This window comes from Brachypodium distachyon, chromosome 5 (assembly GCF_000005505.3).
Source record: "Brachypodium distachyon strain Bd21 chromosome 5, Brachypodium_distachyon_v3.0, whole genome shotgun sequence".
Taxonomy (NCBI): domain Eukaryota; kingdom Viridiplantae; phylum Streptophyta; class Magnoliopsida; order Poales; family Poaceae; genus Brachypodium; species Brachypodium distachyon.
The window spans coordinates 23,244,801-23,265,803 of NC_016135.3; the positions used below are offsets into that span (position 1 = coordinate 23,244,801).

At 45.9% G+C, this 21,003-nt stretch overlaps 5 protein-coding genes and 1 non-coding gene across 6 annotated transcripts; 1 reads left to right on the top strand and 5 right to left on the bottom strand.

The window, feature by feature from the left end:
• Positions 1-130: 130 nt before the first annotated feature.
• Positions 131-1,151, bottom strand: LOC112268552. Its single transcript, XM_024455790.1, has one exon. The coding sequence runs from the start codon at positions 797-799 to the stop codon at positions 155-157; it is 645 nt and encodes a 214-aa protein (XP_024311558.1). The 5' UTR covers positions 800-1,151; the 3' UTR covers positions 131-154.
• Positions 1,152-2,576: 1,425 nt separating this feature from the next.
• LOC100835503 (vacuolar cation/proton exchanger 1b) lies at positions 2,577-7,061 on the bottom strand. Its single transcript, XM_003581548.4, has 11 exons — positions 6,468-7,061; positions 4,901-4,968; positions 4,772-4,800; positions 4,493-4,689; positions 4,184-4,405; positions 3,955-4,086; positions 3,715-3,831; positions 3,577-3,630; positions 3,375-3,491; positions 3,105-3,195; positions 2,577-3,007 (listed from the first exon to the last, which is right to left on the bottom strand). The coding sequence occupies exons 1-11, from the start codon at positions 6,744-6,746 to the stop codon at positions 2,967-2,969; spliced, it is 1,347 nt and encodes a 448-aa protein (XP_003581596.1). The 5' UTR covers positions 6,747-7,061; the 3' UTR covers positions 2,577-2,966.
• A 2,887-nt stretch (positions 7,062-9,948) lies between these two features.
• LOC100835812 (oligopeptide transporter 4) lies at positions 9,949-12,894 on the top strand. The gene is made up of 7 exons (XM_003581549.4): positions 9,949-10,190; positions 10,285-10,542; positions 10,668-10,765; positions 10,856-11,419; positions 11,534-11,786; positions 11,889-12,071; positions 12,200-12,894. The coding sequence occupies exons 1-7, from the start codon at positions 9,954-9,956 to the stop codon at positions 12,815-12,817; spliced, it is 2,211 nt and encodes a 736-aa protein (XP_003581597.1). The 5' UTR covers positions 9,949-9,953; the 3' UTR covers positions 12,818-12,894.
• Positions 12,895-13,785: 891 nt separating this feature from the next.
• Positions 13,786-13,945, bottom strand: LOC112269620. Its single transcript, XR_002961514.1, has one exon. It is a non-coding gene; the product is annotated as a U1 spliceosomal RNA (small nuclear RNA).
• Positions 13,946-14,535: 590 nt separating this feature from the next.
• Positions 14,536-17,685, bottom strand: LOC104585415 (UV-B-induced protein At3g17800, chloroplastic). The gene is made up of 3 exons (XM_010242047.3): positions 17,376-17,685; positions 15,879-16,156; positions 14,536-15,665 (listed from the first exon to the last, which is right to left on the bottom strand). Exons 1-3 carry the CDS (start codon positions 17,472-17,474, stop codon positions 14,867-14,869), a joined length of 1,176 nt encoding a protein of 391 aa, XP_010240349.1. The 5' UTR covers positions 17,475-17,685; the 3' UTR covers positions 14,536-14,866.
• Positions 17,686-17,959: 274 nt separating this feature from the next.
• On the bottom strand, positions 17,960-20,978 carry LOC100841395 (protein AE7). Its single transcript, XM_003580424.4, has 6 exons — positions 20,693-20,978; positions 19,577-19,742; positions 19,353-19,458; positions 19,156-19,255; positions 18,552-18,597; positions 17,960-18,459 (listed from the first exon to the last, which is right to left on the bottom strand). Exons 2-6 carry the CDS (start codon positions 19,698-19,700, stop codon positions 18,359-18,361), a joined length of 477 nt encoding a protein of 158 aa, XP_003580472.1. The 5' UTR covers positions 19,701-19,742; positions 20,693-20,978; the 3' UTR covers positions 17,960-18,358.
• Positions 20,979-21,003: the final 25 nt, after the last annotated feature.

Sequence of the window (21,003 nt, forward strand, 5' to 3'; positions counted from 1 at the left end):
TGCAATTCAATTATAGTCCAGTGAGAGGTTGCTTCGTCAGCAACGCTCTCCTAAGGAGGCTAGTAATCTGGAAGAAGTGCAATTCAATTATAAGTATCATCAGGCAATACAACTACTGAGTACTAGTAATATCAGGGTACTAAATAGAAATAAGTTAGCAGCGCAATGTGCACAGGTAGAGGCAAACCTTTTCAGAATTGAGTTGGAGCACCTTCTCTTCGATATCCCCCTTTTCCGGTATCCCGAATTTGGTCATCAGGGAAAACATGACTCTTGTGGAAGCAGGAGCAACTTGGAGATCATCAGTTATAATGAACTTAGGGACACTAATAGCAAACACCCCGTCCTCCTTACACTCTCCAACGATAGGAGGATTTGGCGATTGCTTATTGTACTGAACGTAATTTCCACATGGGCAAATAGCATCAGGGACCGAGCTAAATAATGAATAACCGCAACTTGTGTTTTTGCAGCGATACACAGTATTGCTGTCGTGCACTTTCACTTTAAGCCCATCGCAATGGATCGCAGCAGCATTGACGGGACTAAGAAGCATCGCCTTGCATGCCTTGGTTTGGAAGAGATCTTCGCTAAGACCCTCCACGCTCCTGTACAGTTCGTCGAGGCATCCTACCTGAGACTGCTTGCCGAGAAGACGAACGATGGTGCCAAGAGGAAGGGTTAGGAAACTGAAGAGGACGTCGACGAAGTCCTTATCAGATTCCGCAAACAGCACCCGTTTCTTCTCCTTGTCGATGAACAGCTTGACAGCAACTGTCGGCCCGTCATCGCTCGACATGGTCGATGAAGAGAGTCAAGAGACGAAGTATGTTGGGTGGTGAGCAAGATGATTTCTGGTCCTGCATATGCAGGCCCTTAAATATCCTCCATAGCCAGAGTATTCGGTGCGTTGCGTTATGGAGGAGTCCTCCCGTATTGGTAACAGGAGAATTAAAGGGCTGGTGGAATTCGAAGGGGCTAAATGCTTCACTCGAAGAGTCTCCTGTTGAGAAAGGCCGGTCTACATGCAGACTTTACATTTCCCAACAGGAAGATGATGCGCTTCGTAGCGGCCATAATCACAGAATTTAAAACGAGCGAGAGGAGAATTTGAAGTGACCTGCTCTCTGAAGTCTGAACTTGTCAACTTGATACGCAACGCTTCCTCGAAAACAAAAATGTATGCAGCGTCACGGCCCACCAAACTGCCATTTCTAACGAGAATTTATGGGTAAGCCCACAGTTGCATTTTGGACGGGCTGCCAGCCCAACAACTTCAAAACCAGATCTCAAAAAAAGAAAAACTAAGATCTGCATCCTCTAAAAAAAATCTAAGATCTGCAATAACTCTAAAAAATATATCTAAGATCTGCAATATATGCCCTCCTTTTAGGAAAAAAAGACTTGCGATATGCTTGGGCATATGTTGTTCCTTTGATCGAGCCTTTCACTAAGGACTACTCCATCAACATGTGACTTATATGATACAAATCATGACCATAAACAAGTAATTTTGAATACGAATGCAACGATATCAATTTTATTTCACAAAAAATATATACTAATAGACTAATTCTTGGTCAAAGGCTCAATGAAAAGAAACAATATATGGTTTAATTTAAGAAACAATGGGAGTAGGTTTTAAATAAAAAAACATTTTTGATGCATAACGCATCTTCTAAGACAATTGTATATAATGTGTGGTTCCCTTAACGGAGTAGTATCTTTCGAGACATAAAAAAAAGGCGCATCAACTCCCTAGCCATCCGGCGCGATGGGTAAAGTTGCCACCACTGAAGTTGTCATCCCTAGAGAACTAAAGTTGTCACCCTAACAAAACTAAAGTTGCCACTCTGCAGAGCAAGTTGTCACAAAACAGGAGGTGCGATCGTATCCACTCTTCCCGATCGGCGAACAACAAAGTGTTCGCTCCAAGAGAATAAGGAGTGAACGCCACCGTCCAAACAAATGCGGCACTAAACCTAACCCTAGACCTTAACACACTTCACGTGAAAATCCAGGGTTCTCCCCCACCTCCCACCACCGGAGGCGCAAACGTATGGAAGGGAGGGAAATCAAAGAGTTTCTAGAAGAGAGATTGTGGTCCGCGGATAAAAAAGATGTGGCTTTCTTGTTTCGCAGAAGAACTGCTATTAAATTTTACTCCTTCTGATCCATAATAAGTGTCGGGAAGTGAGTAGTCTACACAATACCCTTCAAGAAAACAACAAACGTATTCACACACAAAAAAAACAGCTAAAACACAACGACCTTTTAAAACTGGGACAAAAACTCTCCAAAGTGGCATTGTAGGTGGTTTTGCTACCGTGTATGGTAATGTGTCATTATACAGACTGTTGTCTGTTGCGTGCTATAACGCAACAGCTAACGACGAGATCTTTATTGCATTTTCGTAACGTAAGCACGAATTCCCCCGGTGGGATGACGTTAGAAACGGTGGGAGACGTCGATGCATTGTTCGTTCTCCGCTCCTTCACATGGCGCATTTTTCTCTTTTTTTGTACAGCTTCACATGGTGTAGATAAATGCCTTTTGTTTTACGGCGGCTGGAAGTATAATCACTTAATCAGTAATCCTCCCTTATCGATATAGCTAGGTACATCTTCAATATATGTGTCGCCTGTTGATCAATGCAACAGATGCTCCCTAAAGTATATTGTCAACTACTCCGTACATCTTTTATCGAGGTTGTGTTGTGGATCTACTTTTCTTCACTAGCTTAGCTTTTTAGCTGTACTATAACGGACACAGTAAACTCAACTCACCTGATTAATCAGAAGTACTAGTCTTAATTTACATTTTTTTGCACGCAAGCGCTGCTTGGCTTGGCTGCGCAACATGCGCGCTTCATCTGCCTAGGGAGGTGCTGTCCTGAACTCTCTTCACTTCACAATCTGCAACTCGATTACCGTCCGGTTTGGAGGAACCTTTCGGCGAACCGCCGACTAAGCCGATCTGCTGAGCACATTCAGATTGTTGCCGTCAGCTGTCATCAGAAAAATGAAAATGGCATAAGTGTGTCAAAGTCTGTCAGACAGATATTTGTAGATAAGTTAGGCAAAAATGGGTCCACGAATCCTTACATGAACGCCGTCTCAGGACGAAAAAGCATACGCCGACCACAGCGTAGCAAAGGAGAAGAAGCAATCCCTTCAAATAATGCGATGATCCGTCCTGCAGAGCACACAAACTATTCATTCTGCAATCCTTTTACAACAGTGAGAGGTGGTAGATTTTCAGATAGACAATTCTCATAACATCTAACGAACATGGTAAAAGAGAATTTCAGTAACTGGTATTTAGATTCTATGCTACTCAGGTTGATTTGTGTGGGGATGTGTAAAAAAATTTACCTGCAGGGTGAAGCTTGTCACTAATATTGCCAGAAACAAAGAACCAGTCTCTAGCAAGTTGAAATCAAGGTCCATTGGAACCCCCATGATCCATGCTACAATGACACTCAGTGGAACCTAGCACAGTTCAGTTCCATCAGGAAAGAGAACAAGGCAAATACCAAACGAAATTAACAGCATCTAGAGGTTAGCTATTACATACCACAAACATGGAAATCTGCGTAGCTGACCCCAATGATACTCCAAGGGTGATGTCCTGCCACAACAAAAAAATGGATTTGTTGTCGGTGAATGCTCCCTCAACATTACAAGTTCATGAATGGGCTCTGATGCTGCTTACCAGCTTGTTCTTAAAGGCAAATATGACTGCACCAGCATGCTCTGCTGCATTCCCAACAATTGGAATCAAGATGATGCTAATGAAGCTCACGGATAGTTCCCAGGATTTTGAGGCCGCCTGTAGGTTAGCTCGGAGTACATTTATTGAGTAAATTTCCTCAGTATACCCATTGAAAGTAACCAATATTTTTTTTTTGCGGGGAGAAAGTAACCAATATTCATATAGCATGATGCTGCATACCTCAATTGTGCTTACAACGTACTCCGAAAGTATAGCGGTTATCAGCGTCATGACTGCTAGCCAAACCATAGCACTTGAAAATCCCAGTACAGCCTCATCTTCAGAGCCCAAATCATCATCCTCATCTTCAACCTAATCATTTTGTTGGATGCCATAAATTTTATTAACCAACTAGTCAAATGCCAGCTCTTTCTGGTTTCTGGTCAGCAATCTAGCATGTATTACAGACCTCCTGGGGCTCAAAAAGCTGGCGATGGGTCTTGAGCTGGAAGTAAAGGTAGGCTGCATAGGCCAGGATCATGACTATGCTGCATGCTCGGGATAGCACCAACCCTGAATCCCCAGAGGTGACTGCATGCTCCCCGGCGCCTACTGCATACCTCAGCATCAGTGGCATTGATTGGCATAACACACCAAGAATCAGAAGCCCTGTGCTGACATCTGCTTGCTTCTGTACAAACGAAAACCATATTGTTATTCATACACCAGCATAAATCCAATCAATAAAAGACACAGACTAAATAGCTGAGTTGGTTACTCTGTCAAATAGCTGCTCGGTGCCGAGGTTGGCTAGGCCACCAAAGAAAAGGGAGGTACCAAGGACAAGCAACAAGTTGGACAAGATGGAGCCGAGCAGGGAGCATTTCACCACCGTTATCTTGCCTTCCCTCAGGGCAAAGAGCGCGATGATAACTTCTGTCACGTTGCCGAATGTTGCATTCAACAGTCCACCCACTACAGCACGTAGGTAACAATGTGATGTCTAAGTTGTAGGGTGGATCGGTAGATTTGAAATTTTGAGATCAACAATTCTTACCAGTAGGACCGGTGTAAAATGCAATCTGCCTGTAATCAAGTGACACGGGAAACATAGAACTATGTTTTAGCAACACAAAGAAAGCAATGCCAACAGAACATGCTATGATGATGAACAGAAGAAACTTACTCCGTCAGGAAACTGAGTCGTTCGGCAAGTGGAATGAGGCCAATTAAGCTAAGCACAAAGAGCCACACCTGTTGGAATTCAGAATTAGGAAAACATGTACTCCGTATGTTTCAACTTTCAAAAGACCAGATGGGGAGAAGTTATAAACAATCCAGGAGTATCAGTCTGTTCAATAAGATACTACTCCCTCCGATCCTAAATTGTTGTGAAATATTACATGTATCTAGACGTTTTTAAAAAATAGATACATCAATATTTGGACAAATTTGAGTCAAGAATTTAGGATTTTTTTAACTGATATTTAAACAGATATCTCAATATACACCTTGGAAAATAATTATTGTTGAGATGAAAATAAAACAAATCAGCCAAGCTTGTCCTTGCTGTATGCGTCACGTGTTTTCGATGGCACCGACACGACAGCGAGAAGACGTAGGAGTCACATGCCGAACTGAAGAGTGGTAAAAAAAGACAAGAGAAGACACTGCAACAAAGCATCTCTGTCTTGGGCGGAGGAATACTACTGTGAGCCCGTGTTGAGCTGAGCTCTGCACAAGTACAGTGGGGACTATCTGCCTAGGTACGGGTTACATGAAATACCTGGTGACCACAATTAGCTCCTAGCTAAGTTAACGCGAATCTTGTCATCGACGTTGCCTGCCATGGTGGCCGGATGAATGAATAATTGTACTGGCAGGGCAGCTGTGATTAGGAGGAGGAGGTGAATGTGAGGCGTAGAAATGGATGGGACTCACATCGGCGACATGGCTAGTGGTGGAGAGCAAGTATGAGTATGAATGGGATGCATGTGATTGGCACTTGGCAGAGCAGGGGAATATTAGCTTCTGCTTATTCCATCCCATGATTCAATCTGTCCGTGTTAATTTTAATTGCTCACTAGGGTATGCCCACATGTTCCGGTCACATGCATGCAATGCAAGAGCTTAATGTAAATCTAATAACCACCATTCCAGTCTCCCTCATAAAAGTCCTACTAAATGGTATGGATCCTTCCGAAAATATTTTTTATACGTTTACTTTTTGACCGCGCGAATGAGCTGGTCTGTGCAACGCTCACTTGCATTGATCCACGAACTAATTAGCTAAGTACTTGTAGTAAATGCGAAATTCTAGTAAATGCCTCTTCCATTTTATTTTATTTAAAAATATATATATACTTCTCAAAATGGCAGAGGAGAACGAGGGATCAATTTACTGGAAATGGCACTGGATGCAATCTTGTTTTGCACCTATATGTTGGTGAATTCGCGATCTTCTTTTCTGACGCGGACAAGGCACATGCACGTCCGTACAGAGCGCGCGAGAAGCAATTGATCGTCTCTACGTACAACCCAATTGCGGTGGAGAAAGCCAGAAAGGCAGGAATTCGTATCGGCGAAGATCGAGCGAGCAGAACAGAACAGCAAACAGAACAACAGTACCTAGCTTAGCTAGCAGATCAATACAGAGGTGGGGAACTGAACACTGTAGTAACAAAAAATCAGGCTGGAGCAAGGCGAGACGAAGGATCGAGGTGGTAGTAAGATTACTAGAACATGTAACGCACCTGGCCGAAGCGCAAGTATCTGGCGAGGACGGCGAGGAGGACGGCGGGGAAGAGGACGAAGAGCTTGGTCCCGAGCAGCACCTCCTGGACGTTGGCGAGGAAAGCCCTGAGCGCGGCGCAGGGCACCTTGCGGAGGAGCGAGGCGTCCGACTTCTTCCGGAGCGAAGACGAGGAGAGGTTGTGCGCCGTGCGGCCGCCCAGGTGCCGCATCTCCTTCCCGCCGCCCGCCTCCAGCAGCGGCACCGCCGCCCCCGCCGCCGCAGAGGAAGAATCCGTCATTTCCGCCGCCCACCACAGCCGCGCACAACAACAGAGATACCCCAGCCGAAGAAACGGAAGAGAGGAACAAAATCCCTCTGGCTCTCCTTCTGCTTTTGTTTTTGGTCACTTGGGATTGGAATCGGGTGTCTGTCAGTTGGCTTTCGTGCGTCTCACCATGGGGGAGCGGGCAGCGGGCAGCGGGCACATGGACACGCTGCGTTGCTGCGTCCCGATGCGATGGGGAAAGCAAAAGGAAAGCAAAACAGAGGGCAGGCAACGTGGCGTGCGGCACCCTCTGCTCTGTGGTCTGGGTCTGGCTGGGTATCCGGTATCGCCTTTGTGTTTCGTTTGTGTGGCACCGCCGCCCCGGGCGCAGAATGGGGGGACGAGAAGGGAGAGTGGAAATCTGGGCCGACGACGTGGATAGGGCAACCAACGAACGACCTCTCGGTTCGTCGTTTGTTTCTCTCTCGGCTCCGCTGCCCTGCCATGCGATCCAAACCAACCACCGCGTATACGGCGCAAAGCACACAGCAAGGCGAAAGCGGTGGCCAGGTGAGGAGGGACCAAGAAACTTTCAAGGACCCCCGGAACCTTCCCGGCTTACCGATCCGAGGCCTTTGGATTTTCCGTGATTTGGGTTTTCCCGGCGTGTGCAACGTGAGCGTGCGTGCCGTCGACATTACAGGCCACTGGCGGACTCTGCCTCTTTTTTTCGCTCGGCCTCTGCCCCCGGCCGCAGCTACTCCGAGAGGAAAAAAAGTTTACCGTGCCAATGGTTTAGATGTGTCAAGAGAACAGTTTCTTTTCTCTGGATCCATTTTGCCGACTCTGCTCGTCGTACGTAGTAAGTACGTCCTTGTTCGTGGGTTCTTCGTTCCATGTTACGATGTGTCAAGAAGAAAGAAACGCTCCACTTTGCAGTTTGCACCAGGGCCGCCCTACCCCGTTCAGCCAATTCCCAGCTCATACACATGTCCGATTCTCGTTGGTTCTTTTTTGGTAAATATGTTATCTGCCTTTGCACGCGTGTAGCATATACTTGGAATCAGAACCAAAAAAAAACACTTGTGATATGCATGAGAATTTCGAGTTGAAACTTCTCTCTCTTTTCCGTGGGAGGATTGGAACTTCTTTTAATTAAATCGTAGAAAAAACTTTTATTCTTTCTTTTTTTTCTTGAAAAGGAGAGATCACCCTCTGATTTCTATTATTAGAAACCAAACAATTGCTAAAAAAACATTGTTCTGCCACTTGATTAGAGTCAGGACAAATCATATGCAAACAAATAACATAAAAGATCGGTGCGGCATAACGGGTAATGTCGGAACAACATCCGACACGGGCCTAACAGGGACATCACCCAAGTCTAGGAAGAAGGGGTAAGCCCTCCATGCTATCTCCTCCAGGATCTCCGACACGAGGCTAGGAGGGACGTCACCCAAGTCTTGGAAGAAGGCGTAAGCCCTCCATGCTATCTCCTCCGGGATCAAGTAAGCCACCTCAAGAGGCAGCAAAATATAAGGAGGGTTCGCCAATTTCTCTCCTTTTAGATCCCTAACATGGTGTGGATCATGCAGTCCCTTTTGTATTTTCTTCTTTCCTTAGGAATTACTAGTATTTGCAACGTCATGCGTCGATGTGGCAAAGAAATCAACCATCAGTCTACCGTGTCGGGTCAAAGCCATGTTTAACCATTTTAAACTGACATGAGGATGAATTTTACACGCTATTAAAAGTTTGGAGGACGAAGTTCGCACAAAAAAATAGATAAGGGACAAAGTTTGTAATTTCACAATACCTAAGACCCGAAAAAAAATATACTTATCTCGTTTTCTTAAGTCACATGGCGTTTTTAGGAGAAAAAGGAGGCATGACTCCATCATCAAGAGCTTCACTTTAATAGGAAAAAAGGAACCTGTGAATAAAAGTTCCTCTTTGCAAGTTTTACTTTTCCTTCTCTCCGTACACGACACTTATTGGCATAGGACTATTGTACACTGGGGCGGATCTGTTCAGGCCTACCCTGATGCACCTGCATCAGGATAAAAGAAAAGTTCCATGCTAATTATGGGTTTAAGAAGACTAATGCATCAGGTTAACTAGGAAATGTGCCTCATGTAGCCATAATTCTAACTTGCAAAGCTGCAAACCTAAATAAAACTTGTGCAATCTTCAAAAGATGCATCAGGGAGACATCTGTTGCCGCTCCGCCCCTGATTGTACATGGTGTCCGTTTAAATACATAATTTGTTTTGTGTGGCCGATAAGATGCGTTGTCTCCTATGTTGTTTTTGACGAGCAGGTTTCGCGCGCTATGCTCGGATGGAGCTAGACTGAGAATAACTATACCTAGGCAAACCTTGGGCCGGACCGGGCTTCATAAAAGCCCGACATTCAAACCTGAAGCCCGAGCCCGGCCCGAAACCCCAAAAATATGCCATTTAAGCATTAAAATAATTATTTTCAGAATAAATAAATAATTTTTTATACCTATTTTTCCTAAAAATACCCTTTTTGATCATTTCGGGCTTTCGGGCCGGGCTTGGGACTGGAAACTGAGGCGGCTTCAGGCCGGGCTAGGCCACCCATGCCCAGGTATAAGAATAATGAAGGTAGAGCTCTTTAAATGTTACACTTTAGGTCGCGAGGTGTATTTACATGGATTAGGAGGAAGGGGGGTATGGGCCATGCAATTGTCTTAGTTTCCGCCAATTTCTATGCGAAGACTGAAGAGACAAAAATGTTGTGACTCCTTAGCTACATCTACAGGATGACGGCCCGCATGACGATGTCCTCCACCTCAGCCCTGTCATGTGCCTGCGTGGATCACCAGAGCGCATATTTACGTGGCCGATCTGATGGCTGGGCCCTAGTCTCACGGCTGCAACTGTTTGATCATGCCTTAAAACCTAGGACTACTATGTTGCTAAATTTAGGATCAATGTTTTTCAGCCTATATTTCAATCTGGAAAAAAATAGAGTCAAACAATCGACCAGTCAATAAGAAAACCGAACACAAAAGAGTCCCATGCAGAGTGCAGAGAGCGCGCCCATCGCGCCAGGGCCGGACTTCTCTCAAGTTGAGATTCTTTGTTGAGATCCACAAAACTACCTCCCTGATTCTGAATCTTACCCCGGATATATATATATATATATATATATATATATATATCCAACGCCGCCATTACTCCCAGTTAACATCTACAAACTCTAGAGAGGCCAATGGAGATCGAACGAACCGGCGGCCATGGCCACCCCGCCGCGGTGGACGAGGACGACGACGTGTCTCCGGTGGAGCAGGTCCGGCTGACGGTGCCGGTGACCGACGACCCGACGCTTCCGCTATGGACGTTCCGGATGTGGACCATCGGCTTCGTCTCCTGCGCGCTCCTCTCCTTCTTCAACCAGTTCTTCGCCTACCGCACCGAGCCCATCATCATCAGCCAGATCACGATCCAGGTCAGTAATACGTACCACAAGGCCGGAGTTTCATATATGCATGGATTGATTCTGGCGATCCAATCCAATGGCTTTTGTCCTTTTGAATCTGCAGGTGGCGGCGTTGCCGATAGGGCACTTCATGGCGCGAGTGCTGCCGGAGAGGAAGTTGAGGGTGTTCGGGCACGAGTGCTCGCTGAATCCGGGGCCCTTCAACGTGAAGGAGCACGTGCTGATATCCATCTTCGCCAACGCCGGCGCCGCCTTCGGCAGCGGCAGCGCTTACGCCGTCGGCATCGTCAACATCGTCAAGGCCTTCTACAAGCGCAACATCTCATTCTTCACCAGCCTGCTCCTCATCATCACCACCCAGGTGATCGAGACTAAAACTCATTAAATCAGATCGATCCATTCTTAATTGTTCAACCGGCCGCTGGCCCATTGTTCCATATATACTTCAATTGTATATGAATCGGCGTCATGCATGTATGTATGTAGGTGTTGGGATACGGATGGGCAGGGTTGCTGAGGAAGTACGTGGTGGAACCGGCGCACATGTGGTGGCCGCAGAGTCTAGTGCAGGTTTCCCTCATGAGGTACGTTAATTCCTTGTCCCTGATCGATGCCGGAAACAGAGTAAATTCAGATCATTTTCTGGCACATGAACGTATCCAATTTCGATGCAGAGCGATGCATGAGAAGGAGAATCGACGGATGACGCGGGGCAAGTTCTTCCTGATCGCGCTCATCTGCAGCTTCGCGTGGTACACGGTCCCGGGGTACCTGTTCCCGACGCTGACGGCTATCTCGTGGGTGTGCTGGGTGTTCCCGAGCTCGATCACGATGCAGCAGATCGGGTCCGGCATGAACGGGCTCGGCGTCGGCGCCGTCACCCTCGACTGGTCCATGGTGGCCTCCTTCCTCAGCAGCCCGCTCGTGTCGCCCTTCTTCGCCACCGCCAACGTCTTCGCCGGCTACGTGCTCTTCGTCTACATCATGCTGCCCGTCTCCTACTGGGTGCTCAACCTCTATAACGCCAGCACCTACCCTCTCTTCTCCAACGACCTCTTCACGGGGTCGGGCCAGCTCTACAACATCTCCGCCATCGTCAACGACAGGTTCGCCATCGACTTGGACGCCTACGGGAAGCAAGGGAAGATCCACCTCAGCCTCTTCTTCGCCGTCAGCTACGGACTCGGCTTCGCCACCATCGCCGCCACCTTGTCCCACGTCGTCCTCTTCTATGGAAAGTACGTCATCGTCGTAAATGGGTGCCACGGACTGATCGATCATGAGCGGGCTGTTTGATCTGGTGTTCGTTGTTAACATTAATTGACTGTTTTGATTTGTTTGTGCGTATGCAGGGAGATGTACCAGAGGTTCCGGGAGTCGTACAAGGGCAAGACGGACGTGCACACGAGGCTGATGAGGAAGTACGAGGACATTCCAAACTGGTGGTTCTACCTCCTGCTCACGGTGTCCATGGTGTTGTCGATGGTGCTCTGCACCGTGTTCAAGGAGGAGGTCCAGCTGCCGTGGTGGGGCCTCCTCTTGGCCTGTGTCGTGGCCTTCGTCTTCACGCTCCCCATCAGTGTCATCACCGCAACCACAAACACGGTACCCTGATTCACTGGCATGGCATATATATGCATGATGGAAATTAAGTTCTGAATATCATCACAGACCGTCAGACTAAATAGTGGTGTTGGATTATTGCAGACTCCAGGGTTGAATATCATCACAGAGTACTGCTTGGGGCTGATCATGCCGGGGAAGCCGATTGCCAACGTGTGCTTCAAGGTCTACGGCTACATGAGCATGAACCAGGCCGTCTCCTTCCTTACCGACTTCAAGCTCGGCCACTACATGAAGATTCCCCCAAAATCCATGTTCCTAGTTCAGGTAATTGACTGCATGCACACACATTAAACACCAGCGTAGTATCGTTCTTCTTAATTTAACCGAGATCACACGTCCAAATTAAAACAATATGATGGTATCTGTATGCAAATGCAATGATGTTCCACCAGTTCATCGGGACGCTCATCGCGTCGACGGTGAACATGATAGTGGCGTGGTGGCTGCTGACGACGGTGCCGCACATCTGCGAGAAGGACATGCTCCCGGAGGGCAGCCCGTGGACGTGCCCGGGCGACCACGTCTTCTTCGACGCGTCGGTGATCTGGGGCCTCGTCGGCCCGCGCCGCATCTTCGGGCCCCTGGGCTACTACAACGCGCTCAACTGGTTCTTCCTCGTCGGGCTATTCGGCCCCGTGGTGGTGTGGCTGGCGGCGAGGGCGGTGCCCCGGCACGCCGGCTGGATCAGCCTCGTCAACATGCCCGTGATCCTGGGCGCCACGGCCAACATGCCGCCCGCGTCGGCGCTCAACTACACGTCGTGGTGCCTCGTCGGCACCGTGTTCAACTTCTTCGTGTTCCGGTACCGCAAGGGGTGGTGGAAGCGGTACAACTACGTGCTTTCCGCGGCCATGGACGCCGGGGTGGCCATCATGGGGGTGCTCATCTTCTTCGCACTCACCAGCTCCGGGAGGCAGCTCGACTGGTGGGGTTCCAGGGGCGAGCACTGCGACCTCGCCGCCTGCCCCACCGCCAAGGGCGTCGTGGTGGACGGCTGCCCCGTCCTCTGATAATATAATCCATTCGACACGCTAGCAAGATTTTTAGCTGCTCTTTGTCAATTAATTGGAGATCCATTTATTAGAGCATTGGAACGTATTTGTTCAGTTCGCAAGTCTGTGCTAGAGTTGCCGTTGTTTATATTGGAGGACGTCTGGGGGGGTTTGCTTCTGGTTTAGTAGCGTCGTGTAAAGATTTGAGAAATATCTGTTTGAACTCGTTTCTGCATTCCGAACACATGTTTGGAACACGACCTCTTTCTTTAGTCCAAGGTACACATTCTTTTCCCATTGAGGATCGCTGACATCATCAGGTGCCGATTTAACCTATTGAGTAAGTAGAGGAGTACTTGAATTAGAAACTCCTTAGTTATTTCACGTGAATAACTCTATGATATATACTCCCTCTGTCCCATGACGTCAAATTGTATAAGAATCTATACAAATTCACGTCACTTATTTCGGTACGGAGGGAGTATATACTTTCTGTGCGGCCAAAAAAATCATGTAATGCATGGTAATTGGATTGATGCCATCTTCGATCAAACTTGTACATATGTATCATACACTTATTCGACACAAGCTTTCCACATGAAGGCGTAGGATACGTTATATAATTCAACACAAGCTTACCGGTTGTGGGTATAAGGAGGATAGGTGTTATTTAGTAAGTTCAACTATGCATAACCATGACTCTAATTATGTAAGAAACCTAAATTCTAAGTTGACACTGTTTTATATATTATAAATTTGTAGTTCATTTGGCAGGGCCGTGGATTTGTGTCCAACGGTACATAACCATGACTCAAATATGAACAAATTTAAATTCATCTTAACATTGTTTCTCAAAATTATTAAATTTATAATTCATTTGGCAAGGGCCCTGTATATGTGCCCAACAAAACATAAATTCCAATTTAACACTGTTTTATAAATTTTGAACACTATTTTATAAATTATAAAATTTACAATTCATTTGGCAAGGGCCGCGCGAACGCGTACCCCCTCTACCACAAATTACGACGTCCACTCTCCCGCTCGGGAAGATGGTAAGCCAATGCTCCTCCCAAGTGCAATGGAGGCCACTAGCCTAGGCCATAGGTCTTCATGATCACCCATAGACCCCGTCCAGGTAAGTGAGTTTCTCGGTGTTCCTCCGTCTGTATTTATATCCTCACGCTTAATTCCCCTCTCTTGTCTCCAGGCGATGTGGTACTATTTTCTGTTGCTAATTTTGTCGAGCGCGGGGTCTCCGCTAGGCTACCAGTCGTAATACTCCGGGCCGAGAGTTTGAATCGTAGGAGTCTCGGCCTCTCAGGTTTTTTTTTGCGCGTGTTGGCAGTCCAAATCCAAGCTAGGCAAAGGCTTTGCAGCCCAGATTCTCAGGCCTGCGATGCACCAGACCGCAAGGCCTCTGGGGCTGCGTGCGTGCCGCAGACAAGGACACTCCAGACGGGAATCCAGCGCAATCGACCAAGAGAGACGTGGTTGGGGTCCGTCCGGAGCCCCTGCTCTGCCCAACGCGTGGTGTAGCAGGACGCAGAGTGCTGTAGCGTGTCTGCAGCTCATCCTAGCTGGTAATTCCACGGAAAAATGATGGCCAACCCGCGAGCGCCAAGTTTGAAACGGAAGCGCAGAGAAAGCTGGAGAAAGGCACAATGGCACATCGTTTTGCAAGGTGGACTGGTACTGGAAGTTGTACTGGAAGTACAGTACTTCATCATCAAGCATGACGCAAAACAAGCTGTGTGTTAGAGCTAGTTCATGAGAGCTAGCCTCTGAGTTAAATTTACAGACTGGTATAATGAGTATCAAGGAGGAGAAAGCAATCGTCAAGTTACAACAAAACCTCTGGCAACTTGTAGAAAGCTTTTCATTGGCTTGACAATTTAACTTGGACGCCTCCTTTTGATGAGCACCGCAAAACTGCGAGGGGGTCTTTAGTAACCAAAAAAAAATGATTACTTGATTTATATTAAAAGGGCGTTACCGAAAAGCATATCAAGGGTGAGTACTTATCTATCAAATGCAGGGACCATTTCCAAATGAACAAATGTACAATCAACTGTTAACAAAATGGTATTTAGATTCTATATGACTCTCGGCTTCCCACAGGAAGGCTCCAAAACCAGCTGCCTCCAAAACAAGGTTTGTGAGCTCTGTGAACGTGATTGTTACGATTTTACCATCTTTTGCATTAACAGAGCCATCGTCCAACACTTTAATATCTGGCCGACCAAACAGAGCCTGTGTTTGCTTCTCTATAAGTGAAACTGATTCCTTGGATCTAATAGTAGCATATTTTTGCAACGTATCAGCGTCCAAGCGCGAAACATAAGACCTCAACTTGTTTGGATTTGATTCCTCATCATCCAAATCAACCTCTTCCCCATCAGGTGAAATCTGCACCAAGGATTCCATATCCCAGAATGGATTCGGCTTCAGGTCTCTTTCCATTACTATCTGTTCCTTGGGGCTTGGTGGGAGTGTCTTCATAGTTTTCTCGAGTTGGAACCGCTCATCCACCCTCTTAAGGAAGTAGCCATACATGATGGATGCTGCATAGAGCTTTCCAAGATTTAAGTTGCTGATTTCGACAACAGTATCTAGGGGTGCTGCTGCCTGTTCTCCCATGATAAGATTAAGATGGTTCTGTATCATCTCAAGGGCATCTTGGGAGTGTATGCTTTGCAGCTTATACTCTTGGTTAGGTAACGAGATGTCACGCACAGGGCCACTTGATGATGATAATGAAGGTGTCATTGATATGTCATTTTCCACGAACTTAAACAAAATCCAGCAGTAGATGATCTCTTCCAAGGTTGTCTGCCTTTCCTTCTCTTTGACTTCTGCAATTCTCCTGTAGCACAATCAGTATAACTCATCAACCAATGCAATGATAATTGATGTGAATATAACCAAACTTACAAATTTCAACAGAAGATCCAATATATTGTCCTTTTTATACCATACGGCATTACCACATCAGGATATTTTATACTCCTAGCAGATATGTCAGGACTACCTGTTGCTGACTTGGGGAAAACAATTCCTACAAATTATTGGTACTCACTTGTACAGGAGGTCCTGGGGAACTTTTGCGGCTTCTTCATTTTGGGCATCTTTCTCTGATTGCAGGTTCTCAAGTTGCTGGTCAACTGTTACAGGGATTAAGTGAGGGTGTGATTGCAGTATCTGAACCAGAAGTTGGCCACTTGGAGTTTCAAATTTAAGCGGAGCAAGTTGTGTCTCGCCATCACCAGAATCCATTTTTGCTTTAACCTTTAAGATGCTTGTTCGGTAATTACTAATCTGGAATCCCGCTTTGGAACGACTGGTACATGGGAAGCCCTGTAGATGACAGTATTTCTCATATAACTAAGATTATCATAACATAAACATTGGAATGTAGCACCAGCAAATTAAGAATTAGACACTGAATATATGACTTGAGCACAACAGTTTGAGAGCAAGAGTGAAGACGAAAAGCTTCACTTCACTTAAAATACTGAGTAAAAGTTAGGCACAATTTCGCTCAATTTTGGGCACAATCAAATTTCTGCAAACGCATCAGAAGTGAGCATAACTAATCACCAAAACAGACGATCTGAAATCTGACAAAAAAATTGTAAATAAACACACAAAAGAACTGTAGTTGTTTCATAGACATCACGAACAATTAGAATCTTGACAACATGTCATATTGCTTGGCACCTTATGCAGTTTTCTTAGCAAATTCTGTACATTTGTCAAGAACAATTTTTTTTAACGCGTGCTTATTGTTCAAATTTCCAATTCACATAGGTAAACTTTGCACTAGATTAAGTCAAATTCTAGATGAAAATGAATTTAAACTGCACATATGATTTGTTAAGATGAACAATTTCTTTCTTGTTCCTGGAAACTACACCCAGCATACATGTCGACACCTTAAAAAGCCACGACTATTATGCTTGAGCAAGCACGTCAGCCAAGTCGTAACGCGCCATCAAACTAGATGCATGAAAAGAATTGGTGTTGCGTTTATAAGTATCATGAACAATTAACCGACACTTGACAGCATATCATATCAAATGCCATGGCACTTTAGTCAGTTGAGTAACAATTCTGTACGTTTTTCAAGAAAAAATAAATAAATAAATCAAGGTGTGCTTATTTTCGATATCTCCACCTCTTATAGGTACAATTTCCACCAGATTAAGTCGAACTCTAGATGAAAATGAATTGAACTGTATGTACACATGATTTCTTAATACGAACAATTTCTTTCTTGCCATGGAAAGCACACCACCAAGTCCCCAACATGCATGACGACACCCTAAACGCCACAGACAGGTAGTAGTGTGCATGAGCAAGCACGTTAGCCGAGTCGTTATGCGCCATACATCACGCTGGACGCAACAACGCACCTCCAACACCACCAACAGTGCACAAACCTTGGCGCACAGATCGGCGATTCCAGGCTTCCAGTTCCAGCGCACAAAAAGGAGCTGAGCGAATGCACACGAGATATAGGAGCAAAAGCAATCAATCGAGCATCAGGCCGCCATCAGCGGATGACGACTAGTACCTTGCAGAGGCGGCTGGAGCGCGGCCTGACGAGGGAGCGGGAGGAGGCCGGGGATGGGGAGGCGAGGAGGAGCGCCGCGTCGGCGGCCCACGCCGACATCGTGGCGCCGGAGAGGGGACGGGGGCGGAGGATGCTGGGGCAGAGACCCTCTCTCTGGATACTTGGACTCCGGAGAGAGGAGGGAGGGAGCTTTGGGAGTGATTCCGTCCGCTGTTTGGGCTCCGGAGATTTTGTTCGCGAATGTGGACAGGTCACACGGAGTGCTGAAGACTGAGCAGGGAGAGAGATACCGAAAGAGAGATCTTTTTTATCTGCAGCGCGTGCTCTGCGTCCCGCGGTGGCTGGGTGCGCTTCCTTCCCGTTTTTTGCCTCCAAGCGAAGCTCCCGTCTGGAGCTGGCTGCCGTAAGCGTGCGGGACTGTTCGTCTCTTTGTACGCCACAGAAGTCAGGTCGTTAGGTATGGGCCGCTGTTTATGCGTGACCTCGGGATTGGGCTGCTTATGGGCCAGCGCTATTACATCTGATGATCTGAAGCAGGACTAAAAACAAACACACAATGCATCTATGTAAACTTTTCTCTGGTCAAAAAAACAATTCTCTGTTAACACGAGGCACCTTACAAAGAGGACGTGCGATTTGTGACCCAAGGACAAGAGTCCCAAACATCTTTCAAGAGATCACACGTATGACGTATCACCGCACCATGTCTGTGTATACAATCAGAAAGTACAGGAAAGAAAACAGCACCCAGTTCCTCCAAGAAAAGAACAGCACCCGAGAACCTACAGGCCAGGATACAAGGGATGGTTGGAAGCCTGAAAGGACAGCAGTATGCTTACGGAGAGCCTCAGAGCACCAAAATTCATGCACAGGTAACCACCCATGGTATTTGAAATACAAGTCTTATGCCCATGACGTAGGGTAATCTGGTGTAGTTTTTTGGGAATATATAGACACTGGATCCTAGTTGTATTCAGGAGGTTTCAATCAAACGTTGGTGCCAAGCACTCCTCAACAATGTCAAGAAGGTTTGGATTTTCCAATGCAGCTGCAACACGTTCTTTGTCATTCAGTTGCTTGTTCACTGCAAACAAACGGAAAATAAATGAGATACTGTTCCAGACAAGAAAATGTGGTAACTGTATGGCATAAAGCTGTAGCTTGTGAAATAAATACCTGCAGTTTCAGTTGCATGTGATCCAGGCGCCACCCTTATGTCCACCTACACAAGTCAGAAATTATTTTATTACACTTTCTAATCTTTTTGAAGACTCTATGAGCCATAAGCAACACAAAAAATAATAAGTCACCACCACGCCGTTGAAAGAGAATAGAAGTAAATTCCACCCAATGTAATGATTCTTCAATTTGATTATGGAATACCCAGCACATATGTTCACGAGCTACCAGTGTTTCTAACCATTAGTGATGTTACATTTACACCACACATATGTGAAATAATAAAATGCACTTATTATTCAGCCATACATACCGCCTCCAAAGTGTGTGTGTGTGTGTGCGTGCAATATCTTCTGGAAACAAAAGCAATAACTTGTTTGATGATAACAGTGAGCAAGCCAAGTGGTCGACAGAAATGGCATGTCTGCTCAATTTCTAGGACATCTTGGATTGTATATAACACCAACATATCATTACAATCTCATGGCTTTGGCAATATATTAAGGCAGCTCGTGATATTTCTTTTTACTGTTAAAAAGTTCATAATGGTGTGTGAACGTAGAATAGCAGGCTTCGTCTGTAATCCGCAAAAACGGCATACCTTGTAACGAGGAGGTAGACTCCGGATGAGCTTCACACGTACGCAAAGGCCAATAACAGTTGCCATACTGCAATGCTCCACAGTTGGGGTGAAAGTAACTCTGAAACCAAAGCAATTAGGAATCCTCAAGATTTAATTTCATTAAAAATCCTGAATTTTAGCATCCAAAGTTCCAATAGATAGATGTCAAAACTTACCTGACATGACTAAGTTTATCATTGATTTCAACTGACTCTTCAGTTACCACATTAAGTTCTTCCAATGAGTATGGATGCTCCGGGTCCTTTATGTCTCTAATGTGATGTAAGAATGTTAAGGAGAGTACAAAATTATTATGCCAGCAGGACCCCAGATTAATAAAATATACCCCGGAAAGCAAGCTACACCTACATACATGCAGAAAAAACAAGAAAGAGGATATCAAATATTTCTAGCTGGTCTATAGGCTCTGCTGCATTTTCATCTGTATTTTCTGGTGCCAGCCGGATGCGCCTCTCTTTTTTCTCATGAACCACAGGGTTAGCATTTGACAACTCCATGACCATTTTCCTCTGCAAGACACTAATTTGGATAGGACAGAAAAAATCCTGCAAGTTAAAGACACAAGAATTGTCAAATGGTAATTCCTGGTTGCAAATTGTGTCGAGTGGGAACTTACACTACTTACAGGTTACAGCAAGATAAATATATTCGGCCCTCAAACCAGTACATGAAAATGATGAAATACCCATTTTTGCTCCCCACCTCCAGGAGCTTCCCTATCCTGTCCAAACTAGAACACGGTGTTCCCTATGTTTCTCTCTATATCTCACTTGCTCTCTTGCAAAAATATTACTCCCTCCGATCCAGGAGCTTCCCTATCCTGTCCAAACTAGAACACGGTGTTCCCTATGTTTCTCTCTATATCTCACTTGCTCTCTTGCAAAAATATTACTCCCTCCGTCCAACAAAAGATGTCTCAAGTTTGTCAAAATTTGGATGTATCTAGACATCCTTTGTTGGACGGAGGAATACTTCAATTTCCACGCAATAATTATTTATTCTAACTAAATGGATCGGCCCTTCCACTTTAGACCCAACACTGGATTCTCAGTTTCTCATAATACAACATTATAATAAAGAATCTTCCGCAATACATAAGTTACCTACTTCCTCCAATCCATAAAAAGTGTCGCCCATTTTGTACTAAGTTAGTACAAATTTTGTACTAAGTGGGCGGCACTTTTTATGGATCGGAGGGAGTAACATATACTACTACATATTTCAACATAACAATTGACAATTCACAATCGAAGTACTTCATACAATCTCCATCTCCTCCTCCACCCCACTCAATTGAAACAGAATTCCATATAACGAAACAAGGGTTCAAAGAATTTTCGCATGTCAAATCTAAGGTTGCACAAAGAGAATCGATCCCCCTCTACTAAAAAAGAATTCCATCTACAGAACCTAGGGTTAAAGGACAAGAAAAAATTCACGCCTCAAACCTAAGGTTCACAAAGATAAGAACAGGGGGAAGGCAGGAGAGCCTTACCTGCGTCGCTTGCCGCCGCCGCCTAGATGTCAGAGGTCGTCGCCGACCGGGTTCCTTGGTGCGGCGCTGCCTGCGTCGGCCGAACAGAGATGCAGCGGGTGTTGAGCGAACAGCGAGGGAGGGAAGCGTCTAGCGAACGGAACAGAGAGATGGAGCGAGGTTCCCGGGCCGGCGAAGGACGGCGGCGGGCGGCGGGCGGCGGTTCTCCTCGATTGCTGGATTGCACACGTCGGGGAAATCCGGTGGGTTTCCTTTCCTCGAGTTTATTTTTTCCGTGCGGTGTTCTAAACCAAGTTCTCCTTTTGTTTCAT

Bases quoted from the DNA above. Each gene is read 5' to 3' on its own strand.
- LOC112268552 (XM_024455790.1), bottom strand. From the start codon at position 799: ATGTCGAGCGATGACGGGCCGACAGTTGCTGTCAAGCTGTTCATCGAC.
- LOC100835503 (XM_003581548.4), bottom strand. From the start codon at position 6,746: ATGACGGATTCTTCCTCTGCGGCGGCGGGGGCGGCGGTGCCGCTGCTG. The intron at 4,690-4,771 runs GTAAGAATTGTT...TACGTGCTGTAG, and splicing joins ATTTTACACCGGTCCTACTG to TGGGTGGACTGTTGAATGCA. The intron at 3,832-3,954 runs GTATGCAGCATC...GCTAACCTACAG, and splicing joins ACGTTGTAAGCACAATTGAG to GCGGCCTCAAAATCCTGGGA.
- LOC100835812 (XM_003581549.4), top strand. From the start codon at position 9,954: ATGGAGATCGAACGAACCGGCGGCCATGGCCACCCCGCCGCGGTGGAC. The intron at 10,543-10,667 runs GTGATCGAGACT...GTATGTATGTAG, and splicing joins TCCTCATCATCACCACCCAG to GTGTTGGGATACGGATGGGC. The intron at 11,420-11,533 runs GTACGTCATCGT...GTGCGTATGCAG, and splicing joins GTCGTCCTCTTCTATGGAAA to GGAGATGTACCAGAGGTTCC.
- LOC104585415 (XM_010242047.3), bottom strand. From the start codon at position 17,474: ATGTCGGCGTGGGCCGCCGACGCGGCGCTCCTCCTCGCCTCCCCATCC. The intron at 16,157-17,375 runs GTACTAGTCGTC...TGTCATCTACAG, and splicing joins GCTCCAGCCGCCTCTGCAAG to GGCTTCCCATGTACCAGTCG. The intron at 15,666-15,878 runs GTGAGTACCAAT...ATTGTGCTACAG, and splicing joins CCCCAGGACCTCCTGTACAA to GAGAATTGCAGAAGTCAAAG.
- LOC100841395 (XM_003580424.4), bottom strand. From the start codon at position 19,700: ATGGTCATGGAGTTGTCAAATGCTAACCCTGTGGTTCATGAGAAAAAA. The intron at 18,598-19,155 runs GTATGCCGTTTT...TGACTTGTGTAG, and splicing joins GTCTACCTCCTCGTTACAAG to GTGGACATAAGGGTGGCGCC. The intron at 18,460-18,551 runs GTATTTATTTCA...GTTTGTTTGCAG, and splicing joins ACATGCAACTGAAACTGCAG to TGAACAAGCAACTGAATGAC.